The sequence below is a fragment of the Anomalospiza imberbis genome, chromosome 8 (assembly GCF_031753505.1).
Source record: "Anomalospiza imberbis isolate Cuckoo-Finch-1a 21T00152 chromosome 8, ASM3175350v1, whole genome shotgun sequence".
Classification (NCBI taxonomy): domain Eukaryota; kingdom Metazoa; phylum Chordata; class Aves; order Passeriformes; family Viduidae; genus Anomalospiza; species Anomalospiza imberbis.
The window spans coordinates 32277634-32290777 of NC_089688.1; the positions used below are offsets into that span (position 1 = coordinate 32277634).

The 13144-nt window shown below is 50.2% G+C and overlaps 3 protein-coding genes across 5 annotated transcripts in view; 1 reads left to right on the forward strand and 2 right to left on the reverse strand.

The window, feature by feature from the left end:
- Window positions 1-7423, forward strand: part of LHPP (phospholysine phosphohistidine inorganic pyrophosphate phosphatase) — a 74320-nt gene extending 66897 nt beyond the window's left edge. For both annotated transcript variants that reach the window (XM_068198295.1, XM_068198294.1), the window contains one exon: window positions 5307-7423. Coding sequence is in view for 1 of the 2 variants with exons in the window: in XM_068198294.1 (XP_068054395.1) it covers window positions 5307-5397 (91 nt within the window). In the remaining variant the exon portion in view is untranslated. The remainder of the gene's footprint in view (window positions 1-5306) is intronic.
- The window catches only part of OAT (ornithine aminotransferase), a 345851-nt gene that overhangs the window by 95696 nt on the left and 237011 nt on the right, over window positions 1-13144 (reverse strand). The gene's annotated exons all lie outside the window — the stretch shown is intronic.
- FAM53B (family with sequence similarity 53 member B) overlaps window positions 8327-13144 on the reverse strand; it is a 45644-nt gene continuing 40826 nt past the window's right edge. For both annotated transcript variants that reach the window (XM_068198292.1, XM_068198293.1), the window contains one exon: window positions 8327-12086. In XM_068198292.1, coding sequence (XP_068054393.1) covers window positions 11766-12086 — 321 coding nt within the window. In that variant the 3' untranslated portion in view covers window positions 8327-11765. The remainder of the gene's footprint in view (window positions 12087-13144) is intronic.

Here is a 13144-nt window from a genome sequence, read left to right on the forward strand (position 1 = left end):
TAAGAGCCCCTGAAGAATATGCTGTCAGGAGAAATGGTCTCAGGCTTTTTTATCTCATTTTATGGAGCAGGAGTTGGTGCTGTTTAATCAGGGCTTGGTGGGAAGTCTGAATGGTGACACAGAGATGCCTTGGTCAAACAGAAGGTGACTTGTGGGATGGGGTTTGCTGTGTGACAGAAGTGCTGCAGAGCTGGGATCAGGTTTGCCAAATGACTGCAGCCCTGTGGCACTGGAACACGGGATCATTTGTCTTTTTCAAATTCACTTTGGTGCCTTGCTTTGGCCCTGCTTGGTGTTCTTCCTGCCTACCCCAATTGCTGAAGGTGAGTGAGCTGGATCCCAACGCTGTTTCCATCCCTGTGCCCCTGACTGTCCAATGTCAGCTATCTCCACTTGGCCTTTCATCTGTTAAATATTTTGCCCATGCAGCTGTTTCCTTTTTGTGCCCCATGTTTTGCTGGAGAAGAGCACAAGTGAGGTGCTGAGAAGGCCATTCCAATGGGTGTGGGAGGTTTCCTAGGACAGCAGGAGGGGAGGGCCTGGAGCTCTTAGCTCCTGGTAGGATGGTTTGCTCCTAGCTCGTAGGGAATCAGTCACATTCCATGTTCTGCAGGTCCAATTCCCTTTGCAGCAGTGATTCCCCATGCCAGTGCCACTGGAACTGGCTGCCAGCACCATCCAATCCTCTCTTCAACCCACAGACCACACCTGGAATCCCAGCTGCTGTGGGAAACAAAAGAAATAAAATCTGTGGGTTTGGGGTCATCTTCCTATGTATCATCTTTCCTCTGCATTTGCTTCAAAGACTCCTAGTAGTTCCTGAAAGGACCAGGCAAGCCAGCATAGATCCCTTCATCCCTCAGAGAGGCTCAGCTGCATCTGGGTGAGCCATCCCAGAAAATTGCACAGAAGTTGGAACAACTCAAGACCGTTCCTGATAGCTGAGTCTAGGCAGGGAATCCAGCCTGTCAGAACAGACTTATCCAAGTGGAAATCTGACCCACACAGTAAGTGAACCTTCTTAGCCTTGCAGAAGCTGATTTTTTAAATCAGCCCCTTACAATTTGGTTTCGTGCTTCACCAGGAGGAAGCCATCACTTTCTGACAGGCAGCAGTTCTGATACTGGGGTTTCCCTGATAACTGGAGCTTCTCTTCCCAAGTGAAGAGTTAAAATTGCAGAGCCAGTTTCCTGCAGCACCCTGCTGCTTCCTGAGGTCGCCAGGTGCGGCATTGATCTGAACTAACCAGTTTAGTGTGGGCTGAGGGTCTGGCTGAGGGCACCAGGGGCCACAGAGCTGCTGCAGCCCTGACAGTGACAAATGGCCCTGGGAGAGGAGGATGCTCAGGCATCTCCTGCAGAACATCTGATGGACACAAGTAACTGGAGCCTCAGGACCACTGTCTGAGCTGCATCGTGTGAAAAATAGTTCATTTTGTTCACATGCTCTGATGCACTGGGCCTTTTGGGTGGCTTTTCTTCTGAAGAGCACGTTCCCCTAACATCACCCTGTGTCCCCATAAGGACCAGGAAGGACCACCCTGGATTTCAGAGGCTCCTCTGCTAAGCCACTCCTTTCCCTGACCCCTTTGTAGGCCAGCAAGGTGGCCACCAAAGGCAATGTAGAAGTGCCACATTTCACAGTGCTGCCATGGCCAGCTTGGGCTGGAAAATGGTGTGCACTTCAGCCACTCCAAGGAGTCCTGCTTTATGGAAGAGAGCGTTTCCCAAGGCTGTAGTTGATTTTTCACAAGCAAGTTTGTGCAGTGGCCAGGAGTGCTGACAGCTCAGCGCTCAGCTGCAGTATATAATATTCTGTCATTTTGATTTATGTTCTTCTCTGCAACCAGACTCTCATATGAGAAAAAAATCGGAAGGAGTCAGTCCTAAAGTTAGCTCAATGCTAACTTCTTCAACTGACCTAGCAAATTAAAGATATTTTTAGATTTTTGTAAAATTATTATTATTTATTTCTGGAAAATGAAAGAAGAAAGTATTAAAAGATAACCTTCACTGTAGTTCTGTGACCTGCAGTTGCCGTGGGGTTGTTGTCACTGAGAGAGAAGCTGAGCTGGACCCATGAGACCAAGATCTGCTCTTGGCTTAAGCTTCCACCTGCCCCCAGTGACCTTGTCCAGGGAGGCTCTGACCCATCAAAGCAATGCCCAGGACATCAGGGCCCAGCTTCAGAGCACTGCTTCACCTCAGGGCATCTTCAAACTCCCAGTAGCTGGTGTTTCTCTTAGGAAAAAGCCCAAATTCCCCAGAGAAGAAGCTGGTGTAGAGCCATGGTCTCTGCTCCCTCTGGACAACAGAATAAGGGCTCATGCTCCAGCATCTCGGGTTTGCCCAGAGGTTTTGTGACACAGCTCTCTCTCTTTTGCCTCACTTCTGGCACCCAGATTTGGGCTCCTGAGTTGTTTTGCTGCATTTGGAGCTTTGTTTCTTGGCATTAGAGTTTGGGGGTTATTGCTTGCAGTTCCCTTTCTTCAAATGCTTCAAGAGCGGCTCTGAGCCACAGGGGGGAGAAAACCCATCCCTTGGCTGTTTTTGTGAACCACAAGATGCCTGTGAGACAAAGGAAGGGGCCACATGAAACAGGAATTGTGGTGGCACTGACAGGGACAAGAGCTCCACGCAAAGCCCTAGGAAAAGGCAAGAGAGCAGGGAAGGGTGTTTATTCCAGCTCTCTGCTTTCCTGCAGAGTTCAGACAACTTTATTTATTGTGTTTTAATATTAACTTCAGTGCAGCCAGGAGTGTGATGTGATCCCATGGTATTTGGGCAAAAGGATAAAATTACCTTATTTCATATGTGTATATATATATATAGACATACACATATACACATATACATACACACCCCCCCCTTTTCACGGGACACATTAAGTGTATACAGGACTTTTCCTTGATGACTGGCATTTAGCAGCTGAGTTACAGATGGATTTCTGTGCAATCAGCACAGATATTAATCGCAAAATCCTTTTAGTAGATCAAAGAGTGCTGTGTAAATGAAAATTTCTTGCAGAAGCGTTCGTTTCAAGCAGTCCTTAAAATTTTCTCCTAATATGTAATATAGGAATGAACATTTTTCAGGGTGTAAAATGCAAAGGGAAGTTTTGTTAGTTGCTTTATTTAGCGGCAAGAAATTAATACTTTATTGTATGCCCAAAGTTATTTTTGTGTTCATCAAAGCCACTGGGTTAAATCAGGAGTGAGAAATAATTACCACTGAAGGGATGGATACACACTGGATTTTTACTTAATTTATGGGTGAAGGTTTTTCTCCATCAGCAAACGCTTTTTCAGTAGAGAAAAACTTAAAAAACATCATAATTACTATTCTCATTGCTCCCTAGCCCTGTAACAAGATGGCATTGGGATATTTAAAGAAAGACCCATCCACCCTTTAATAAGATGCAGAGTCTGTTTCCTGGAGCCTGGTGCTGGGCATGGCTTTGCAGGTGACAGAAGGAAAGATGAAAATCAGCTGAAAATACACAAATATTTTATTTTTCCTAGTTCATAGCACAACTTTGCAGCAAGCAGAGCATCAAGCACACAGTGTGGGTTCCAAAAGAGGCCGTGCCTTTGTGAGGAGCTCATGGGCTTGGACGTAGGAGCACGGCTGAGAAAAGAGCAGGAAGGAAACAGCCCTGGGGAGCTTCAGTGCTGGGACAGAAGAAATGATTTGGTGCTTGTACAGACAAGTGCTCACCAAATCCTGCACATCATTAATAATAATAATAATCATCTCTCTGACTCCCTTGAATCCGGTGGGAAACGCATCTTCCCCACGGAGAGGCTGTGCTAAATAAAGGTTTGCCCTTCCCTGGGAGCAGGAGAGGTGGGAGGTGGACATTTGGGCTCCCATCTCTCTCCCAGAGGAAGGTCATTAAGCATATAAAATACATATGTTTTCCCTTCAGCAGCTGTTGGGTTTCTCAGCCCAAAAGCCATAACAGGACCATGAGGTTTGGGAAATTTCTGCCTCCCACATCTGCCCCCCTCCCCACCAGCAGTGCTGCTAAATCAGCAAAATGGGATTGTGCAGCTGGGCCTCGTTAGGCCAGTGCTGCTAATTAAGTATTGGCAAAAAATGGCTTCAAGTCACTCTGCTCTGGGGTGGTGACTTGGTGGAGGGTGAGACTGAACCTTCTTCTGGTGGTGTTTCAAACCACCACTGGTGGGTTTGCAAGAGATGGTGGCGCTGCAAAGTTAAACCCTGGCAGAACCTTGCTCTTCACTGAAGTGGTGTGAAGATTTTCTGTGTCTCTAGGTTGAAAGGGAATTGTTCTTTTCTCTACCCGTTTCTAGATAAAAACTGTGGGAGAATAATTATTTGTAATGTTGTAGGGTCCCAGGCTTGCAGTGAAGTGTCCTTACAGCGATCCCTGTCTGGTGCTGCTATTGCCTGGGTGAAGAAAGAAGTGCCATGTAAAATGCAGTGCATTGACTTGGATTAATTAATTAACTAATTGGAAATTCTCTTCCAGTTGAGGCTTTGCAAAGTTTTGCCAAACTCTTTTGCACAAAGGACATAGGATCCACCTGGGCATGTGGGAAAGACCTGGGCGTGGAGAAAGAAAGAGGAAAAACAGAGGAAGAAGGAGGAATGTGAGTCAGGAAAGGTGTGGCCAGCAGGGGCAGGGAGGTCATTCTGCCCCTGTCCTGGGCACTGGTGATGGCACACCTCGAGTGCTGTGCCCAGCTCTGGCCCCTCAGTTTGGGAAGGACCTTGGGACGCTGGAGCGCGTCCAGAGGAGGCAACGAGGCTGGAGAGGGGCTGGGAACACAAACCCTGTGAGGAACGGCTGAGGGAGCTGGGGGTGCTCAGCCTGGAGAAGAGGAGACTCAGGGGTGACCTCAGCACTCTCCACAGCTCCTGAAAGGTGGCTGTGCTCAGCTGGGGCTGGGCTCTGTCTCCAGGAACTGACAGAACCAGAGCACACAGCCTCAAGCTGCACCAAGGGAAATACAGGCTGGATATCAGGAAAAGGTTTTTCACAGAAAGAGTGATCAAGTTCTGGAATGGCTGCCCGGGGAGGTGGTGGAGTCACCATCCCTGGGTGTGTTTAACAAAGCCTGGATGTGGCACTGGGTGCCAGGGTTGAGTTGAGGTGTTGGGGCTGGGTTGGACTCCATGATCTTGAAGGTCTCCTCCAGCCTGGTGATTCTGTGAATTCTGTGAACCTCAGGGGTGCTCCATTGGCACTGCCTGGGCTCTGTGAGCAGCAGGATGACCAGGGACATGGGGCCTCTTTGGGATCCTGCCCTTGCTCAGCTCTGTCCCTCTGTCTCCTTCCAGGCCGTCCGATGAAAACCACCCCGAGGTGAAGCCTGATGCCTACGTGAACAACCTGGCTGAGGCTGTGGACATCATCCTCCAGGAGCTGTAAATCCCAACAGGAGCAGGGATGAGCCCTCACGTGCAGCCCCTCCATGGAACCACTTCATCCTCTCCCACCTCCATCTCACCTGAATGAACCCAGCCCAGCCTTGTGCAGGGTGGTGGGCACCTGCCTTCCGAAATATTTCACATAATGGTACTAAAATGTTCTACTGACCTCTCATCCAAGGGAGCACCAAACCTGCTGTCCTCTGGCAAGTCTTGAATGTCCTGCCCTTAGTGCCTGTGAGGGGCCTCAGCCTCCTCTGGGTGATGCTGGGGGGCTGTTCCCCCTTTTTATCTTTGCTCACACTGGGTTGGAAACAGGGAAGCCAGGCAGCCCCTCATGAATGGATGTACCTGTTTAACCCCCATGCCCTCTGCCTTTTGGGGTGCCTGAGTGGGATGGGGCTTGTGCTTGGGGGCTGGTGGAGGCCACCAAGCTCCTGTGTGTGCCTCGGGTGGCACAGAAGCCCTGGGGAGGGGGACAGCCCCACAAAAGCCCTGGGGAGGGGGACAGCCCCACATGCCTTGGCAAGGCAGGAACCTGGTTCTGCCAGGATCAGCCCATCTGGAGCAGCCCCAGGAGAGGGCACAGGAATCAGTAACACATTAGGGAATAACTGCACCATCCTGTCTGGAATAAACCCTGTCCTTTGGATCTGGCCTGTTTTGTCATCGTGTTCAGTTGGATCAGCACTGGCAGGGGTGTTTACAGGACCTGAAATGCTTTTCCCTACCAGGAAAAGCTGGAAAAGGCCATGGTACTGATGGTCCTGTGAGCAGCCTGTGTGGGAGGGATGTGGGTTTCCTCACTAAAATCCTGGATGTGCAGTCCCTGAGCTGTTGGGGCTGAGTCAGACACAGCTCCAGCTGAAAATGGACTTTTCACAAGGGCATGTAGTGATAGAACAAGGGGGATAGCTTCAAAAGGACAGGTTTAGATTGGATTTTGGGAAGAAATTGCTTCCTGTGAGGGTGGGGAGACCCTGCCACAGTTTGCCCAGAGAAGCTGTGCCTGCTTCATTCCTGGAAGTGTCCAAGGCCAGGTTGGATGGGGCTGGGAGCAGCCTGGGATAGTGGAAGGTTTCCCTGCACATGGCAGGGATGGAGTAGGATGAGCTTTAAGGTCCCTTCCAGCCCAAACCACTGTGGGATTGCAGCATTCTGTACTCACTGAACATCCCCTGGGACTGATCCTGCCCCACATGCCTGCTGAGAATCTGCTGCATCAGCTCAGCTCCAGCTGAGCCCCCTTCTGCTGCCAGGAGTGCTTAGCACATCCAGGGCCGGGACAGACATGAGATTTGCCTTTTTTTGCTAATCAGAATAAGGATTTCTGAAAGGAGCTGCTCCCTGCCTCCAGCCCTTCCCCGGGGATTTTGGTTTCTCCCCTGTCAGTTTTGCAGTGTAGCTGTTGCAGCATGTGTGGTAACACCTGGCCATGCTGCACCTGGCAAGAGCATGGAAGGGGCTCAAAATGGGTCAAAAAATTAAAGATTAGGGATTGTTCCTACAAGTCTGCTGCCCACCCTCACTGACACGTGGTAGCATTTGCAAGGGTCACCTTTTAGAGGCAAAATTCGCCTTTTAGAGGCAAAAGTCCCCTTTTAATCAACGTATCAGCAGCTCTGTACCCTCTTGGGCTTTGGGCAAGACTATTTAGGCTTTAATCTGCTTTAGATCTCCAGGGGACCATGGAAATCATGTAATTATGTTTGTGTTACATATATTTAATATATATCCATACTCTCAGGCAGCATGTGCTGGCCACTACATTCAACCACTGCTCTCTGCATCTGCAAGCAGGAGGTAAAGGGTAATTCCAGCTCTGTTTCCAGCAAGTCCCAACAGCTGAAGACGACCCCACTGACTGAAGGACACCAAAATGATGCGCCCTGTTTCTGGAGCGGTGGAACACTTGTTTTTCAGAGCTACCAGCTGGCCCTGGAGCTGCATAGCACCCCTTGGGGACAGCAGGGGAAAGGGGGCTGGGAATTAAGTTCTAATAAAATAAACTACATCTGGGAAAATGACCTTAGTGCAATTTTTGGGTCTGTTTTTGCATCTTCTATCCTCTGGGTAGTGGTTCAGCCAAAGTGTATGGTACTGTCAGCATCCACACACATGGAAGGATGCTGTAAACCCTGGTCAAACGTTCAGGCTGTGATGGATCACTGTGAATTTATTTTTTAACCCCTAATTCTTCCCTTTTTTGTTCTATTATACTAAGCCTATCACTTCAATCTGATTAAGTTTAAGCAGATAAACATCCTGCCATCTGTCATGAAACTTTTTACACTGCCTGCTGGAGGAAGTGCAGCCGTTTTCCTTTTTGGGTTGCAAAGGCAGCAGGGAGATACTGCCCTGTTTCCCCAAGAACTTATTTAACACCCCTATGTGCCCTTGGCCAGCTGTGGGCTCTGAGTTTAGATTTGAGTTTAGATTTTAAGAGGCAGGATATTGTGTTTGTCCTTAAACACAGAGAAGGAGGTGCTACTTGGCACTTAATTTGCATTTTGTTGTTTCTATCTTTGGCTGGGATACAGCCAAATGACAGGCTGGGGGGGAGGCATGGGAGATGTCCCCCCACCATGGGGAGGGTGCAGCGTGTCTGTCTGCATGTGAACATCATAAAATGTCCATTTCCTTGTGCAACCCATGACTGGGACACCCTTCCTACACAGACACCCCAAGGGAGGATCCTGCTTGAAGGCTTTCCTGACCCCCACCCATTTTTTGGGACATCCCTTCCCAGCACCTATAGAGATGTCAAGGAGGTACAGCCAGGAGAGGAGAGGAGGGGTCTCTATCAAACTCCAACCCCATCAAACTCCAACCAGTGTGCCACAACCCCAAGGGTCAGCGATGTCCCCAACCCCCCCGGACCCCAGAGCCGCGGCCGGCCGTGGGGACAGCACAGAGCGGCGAGACACGGGTTATTGAACCAGGAAGCTTTATTTACACAGTAAAAGTAACAAGCAATTTCCTGAGATTGAGCTGCTCTAGTGCAATCAAGTCGTGGAGGGGGCAGGAGCAGCCTCCTCGCCCGCCCGCAGAGGGGACACCTGGGGCAGCCCCTCCCGGGACACGCACGGCCCGCGGCGCTTGTGCAATTGCCAGCGAGACTTGGCTACTACAGGTCATAGCTCCAGAAGGCTTTGTTTTTATTTTTCTTCCCATCTTTCTGTTTTGTTTTGTTTTTTTTTTTAATTTGGCCATCCTCTTCTTTCTTGAACACCGAACCCACACACGCCGCAAAGCACTGCTACAATCCTAGAACATCCTACGTCAGTCTGTTTGCCTGGGCAGCCAGGAGCTTCAAACAATGCACTCGAAACACAGTTTTATTGGCCAAACAGGCTATGCTAGCACGTGGAAAAATTACAATCTATTTTACAAACGTTTCTTTTCGTTGGTTTCATTTTTTTTTTAATGTACTCTTTCATAGGACAGGCTCAAAGAGCTACATCTGCAAAACACACAGCAAACTCCCGTGTGCCTGCTAAGACTTTCTGAGTTAAAATCCTATTTTTTTCAGGATGAAGAACCTTTTTTGCTGCTGCCACAGCTTTGGTGTCATCCCAAAACAGCTGCTGCCCAGACTGGGTCACACCTTGAACAAGCCACTGAGTCCCTTCACAACAATGAACCTATTTTAGCTACCTAGCAAGGAATAACATCCCTTGTCTGCATATGACTTTAGTATCACATTCTGGCAGCCGGCAGGGGTTTGCCGGGGCATTTGGGGGGCTCCCAAAGCATCTGTGTAATAGGTGAAGTCCTTTACAAACCAAGAGCAAGACCCTCAAGGGATGCCCTGCTCTCCCACTGCGTAGGGGACAGATCTCCTGACACCAGGGGAGCAACGCCACTTCTGACTTTACAATCAACAGGATGTCCCCTGAATCTGAGGCACATACTATATTATATTTAATATTTTTAATTATTTATATATATATTTATATATATATAAATCCACAAATGTTTTACCTCTACAGAGAGAGAGAGAGAGAGAAAAAAAATTTAAAAAGTAAGGCTTTCTTAAACTGAGAATAAGCACATGAAATCATACAAACCCAATGAGAAATACCCAACAGAACACCACTGTGGCCTCAAAACTGTCGCTAACTGTAGTCTGTGCCGACGCCAACGTGCCCAGTATAAGGCCATGACTCATTGGAGAAGCATTTTTAGTAAGGCAAACGGGTTGTGCTGAATGTAAACTGAATGCTACGGCTACGTCCAGGACAGCTGGGCCGTGGCCCATTGGCCACCAGGTCCAGGACAGCTGGGCCGTGGTCCGTTGGCCACCTTCCCACTCTGGGGGGTTAGCATGGCACCAGGAGCAGCCCTTGGAAAGAAAACAGAAGCCCTTAGGAATTCCAGCCCTGGGGATGCCCACGCGAGAGCCCACCCGGAGCCGGACGCGGATTTGGGTGAATTTGCCCTTTGTTGCTCAGCTGAGGAGGTGCCTGTGGCCAGCAGGAGCTGTGTGCCCTGAGACCAGGACTTGTCAGTGGTGGGCAGGGATGGATGGAGCATCAGGAAGACTCAAAGCCAAGAACTTTGCTGTGAGGGTGCCACTGCAGGGGCACAGAGAGGCAGCAGCCCGGGAAAACACTGGCGTGGCTGGACCCTCCAAAACAGGAGGGATAAAAATTAACCCAGGATATATTTTTTTCTAAGTGATGCATAAAGTGACACTTTAAAAGAGCTGGAGGGTTCACCAAAATGAAAAGACATCCCTGTCATCCCCTCCCCGAATATCTGGGGCTCGTCCTGCTTGCCTGGAGGGAGTGGACACGGCCACAGCCACCAGCAAAACCTCAGCAGTGCCAGGACAGGGGTAACAACCAATGGGTTCCACTGTGGTGGGAGATGCCACACACACCCCAAACCACTGTGGAAAAAAAGTGCACTAACATAAGCAGAAATGAAGAATGAAACCTGTACCAGCAGCTCTCAGTTATGGACCCTCAAGGCATTGCCAGTGGGGCCGCTGAACCCCATTAAAAATGTCCTGTCTTCAGCTGCTCTTGGTATCAATGTTTTGTTGTTTTTTTTTTTTTCCTTTCTCAGGTTTGCAAAGCTCAGGAAGTGACCCCTGAGCCTGAAGGAACCAGCAGAAGGAATCCAGAAGATGCTGGAAGCCATTTGTACAGCTTTCCTAGAGCTTTAAACAAACAAATAATAAAAATAAAAACAGAGGGAGAAAAAAGAAATATGTGTCCTTCTAAACCTGTTAGCAAGTGGACAGCTTATTTTTAGCAAAGAGGATTCATATCGTACAAACATAATGGTCACCACTTTATCTGTGCTTTAAAAAGGCACAGGAAGAGGAAAAGCTTTCAGTGCTGCTACCTGGATTTTCAGCCTTTTGCCAGCTGACTTTGTCAAGTAACCCCTCCACGACGTGCCTTGGGCAGGCAGCCCTTCACAGTAAAGCCAAAAAAAAGAGGGTGGCAGCCATGCCCTGGGTAGCAAAGCGGACACAGCTGCTGGTAAATGGGTAAACAGCCCAGCCCTGCTCAAACCAGGGTGTTGGGAACCCAAATGAGGGTGGCACAGAGCCTGAGTAGGGTTTTTTTTCCCAAAAGAGTTGAGAGAGGGGGGCTGGGAAGGATAAAAATAGGGAAGGAAGGCATTTGAGCATCCCTGTTCAGCGCCCAGCAAGCGCTGCTGCGGATGCCGCCCCACATGGGCCAGGGATCTGTTTAATTCCTCATCAGGAAAAGGAAAACTAAAAATAAAGGAGTAAAAATCCAGCTCTTGCCATTATTAAATTTAAGCAAAACACTTCACTTGTGATTTCCTCCTCACGGCACTGCCAGGGACATGGGGAGCAAGGGGGGTGCTGGGGCCGCAGAGGATGCGGCTGGAGAAAAGGAACCGTGGCCGCCCCGGCAGTCACCAGCCAGTGCTCGTTTGCAAATCTCAATATTCTGCTTTCCCCCCACCTTTCTCCAGTCCCAGGGGTGGTGGTTTCTCCTTGTGCACCCCTTTGTGAACTAGCACAGGTGGGACCTGTGGGAGCATGGCTAGCTCCATCAGCTCCACCCCTATCCTGGCAAAAGCCGTTTACTCGTGGATTCTGAGTTTTTGGCGATCCCCGTGCCTGGTTTCCCTGTGGGACAGGCACTTTCCTCGGCCTGGCTGATCTCTGGCTACAGTAGTTACAAAGAATTTCAAGATTTACACACGCATGCACACGAATTCCTCTAAATACCTGATGAAATTTTGGCAAAGCTGCTTCGTCCCCTCCAGCTGGCAGAAGGGGAGCAATGACAGGATCCCACGTACTCGCTGGCAACCAGGAGCCCTCCCTGGCTCTGCTGGCAGCCCCCAGACCCCAGGGCGAGAAGAGCTGCTCCCTCCTCAGTTGTTTTCTATCTGCTCGATGTCTATCTCGCCGTCCAGCTGGAAGAGGCTCTCGGTGCCCGGCCCGCCGCTCCGCCAGGCCTCCCTGTCCTCCTCCTTCCCGGTGCTCTCCTCCTCTTCCTCGCAGGACAGGTCATCCCTGCTGGCCCGGCGGTCGTCGCGCCTGGCCCGTGGTGGCTCCGGGACCGGGGTGCAGGCGGGGGTCCTGCCCGGCATCACCTCCGGGGCCGCGGTCCATGGCTGGGGGCCCATGGGCCGCTGGGAGCCGTCCTCGGCCGTGGTGCTAAGGCAGGTGAGGCTGTTGAAAGTCTGGCGGTTCTGCAGGGGCAAAGGGAGAGAGGCAGCTGAGGTGGAATGCTGAAGCTGGGGTAGAAGTTACACCAGATGAGCTGGGACTCTTCCCGACCCCAAACCTGAGCTCCCTCAGCCCAACAGAAAACAAGCAGAGCAGCAGGAACACTCAGCAGGTCCCCAGGAGATGGACACATGCTGCAACCCTCCACCTCCCCATCCATGGCAGGTCCTGTGGCCTCGCTGCCCCTGCAAAAGGCAAAGGTATCAAAACCACCCCCAGCCTGCTCTGGATCAGTCCCATCACCATTTCCACCCCACGCATCGCCCAGTTCCATGTATTAGGCAGAACAGACCTCACCAAAAATGAATGAACATTTCCAACAACTCCCCTTATTAGCCAAGAGAAACTTCAGCACTTTCTTTAAGTAGCTGGAGCTTGTGTCCTGCTAAACTCTCCTCTGTGATGGCTCATGGCTGTTCCCCTCACTAGACCAGGCGAGCACTGTTGTCTGTTCCCCGAGTCTCCACGCCTGGTTACCTTGGCCAGAAACTTGATTTAGTTTATGTACTGTCACGTCTTCTAAACAGTTTCAAACTCTGAGAATGACAAGGAGCATGCAGGCATTCCAAACCCTCTGGAGCAGAGCACACAGAACCTCTCAGGGACGCAGCCTGGCCACGAGCGTGCTCACCTGCCAGGGAATGCCTTTAGGCCCGGCTGGTTTTTAAAAGAACAAACAAAATCCTCATTACTGAGTGCCAATGGAAATAACGAGGCCATCCCAGTGGCAGAGTGTGTGCTCTGAGCAGGAGGAGACTCAGGAGGATCTCAGCAGCTTGTGGAGCCTCTCATCCAGCCAGCGTGTGTGATGGAGCATTCACTTCTCAGACATTTGGCCTGGACACATCCCATGGGATAGGCCTGAAAGGGAACTCCATAAATCCCTGGGAGGAAGGCAGCCCCCTCACTAGCCAGAGATGTTCACCTGTTACTGGTCAGATTTGGGTCCCTCATGACAAGAAAGAGGGGCTGGAGAGTGTCCAGAGGAAAGAATGGAGCCAGGGGAGGGTCTGGAGCACCA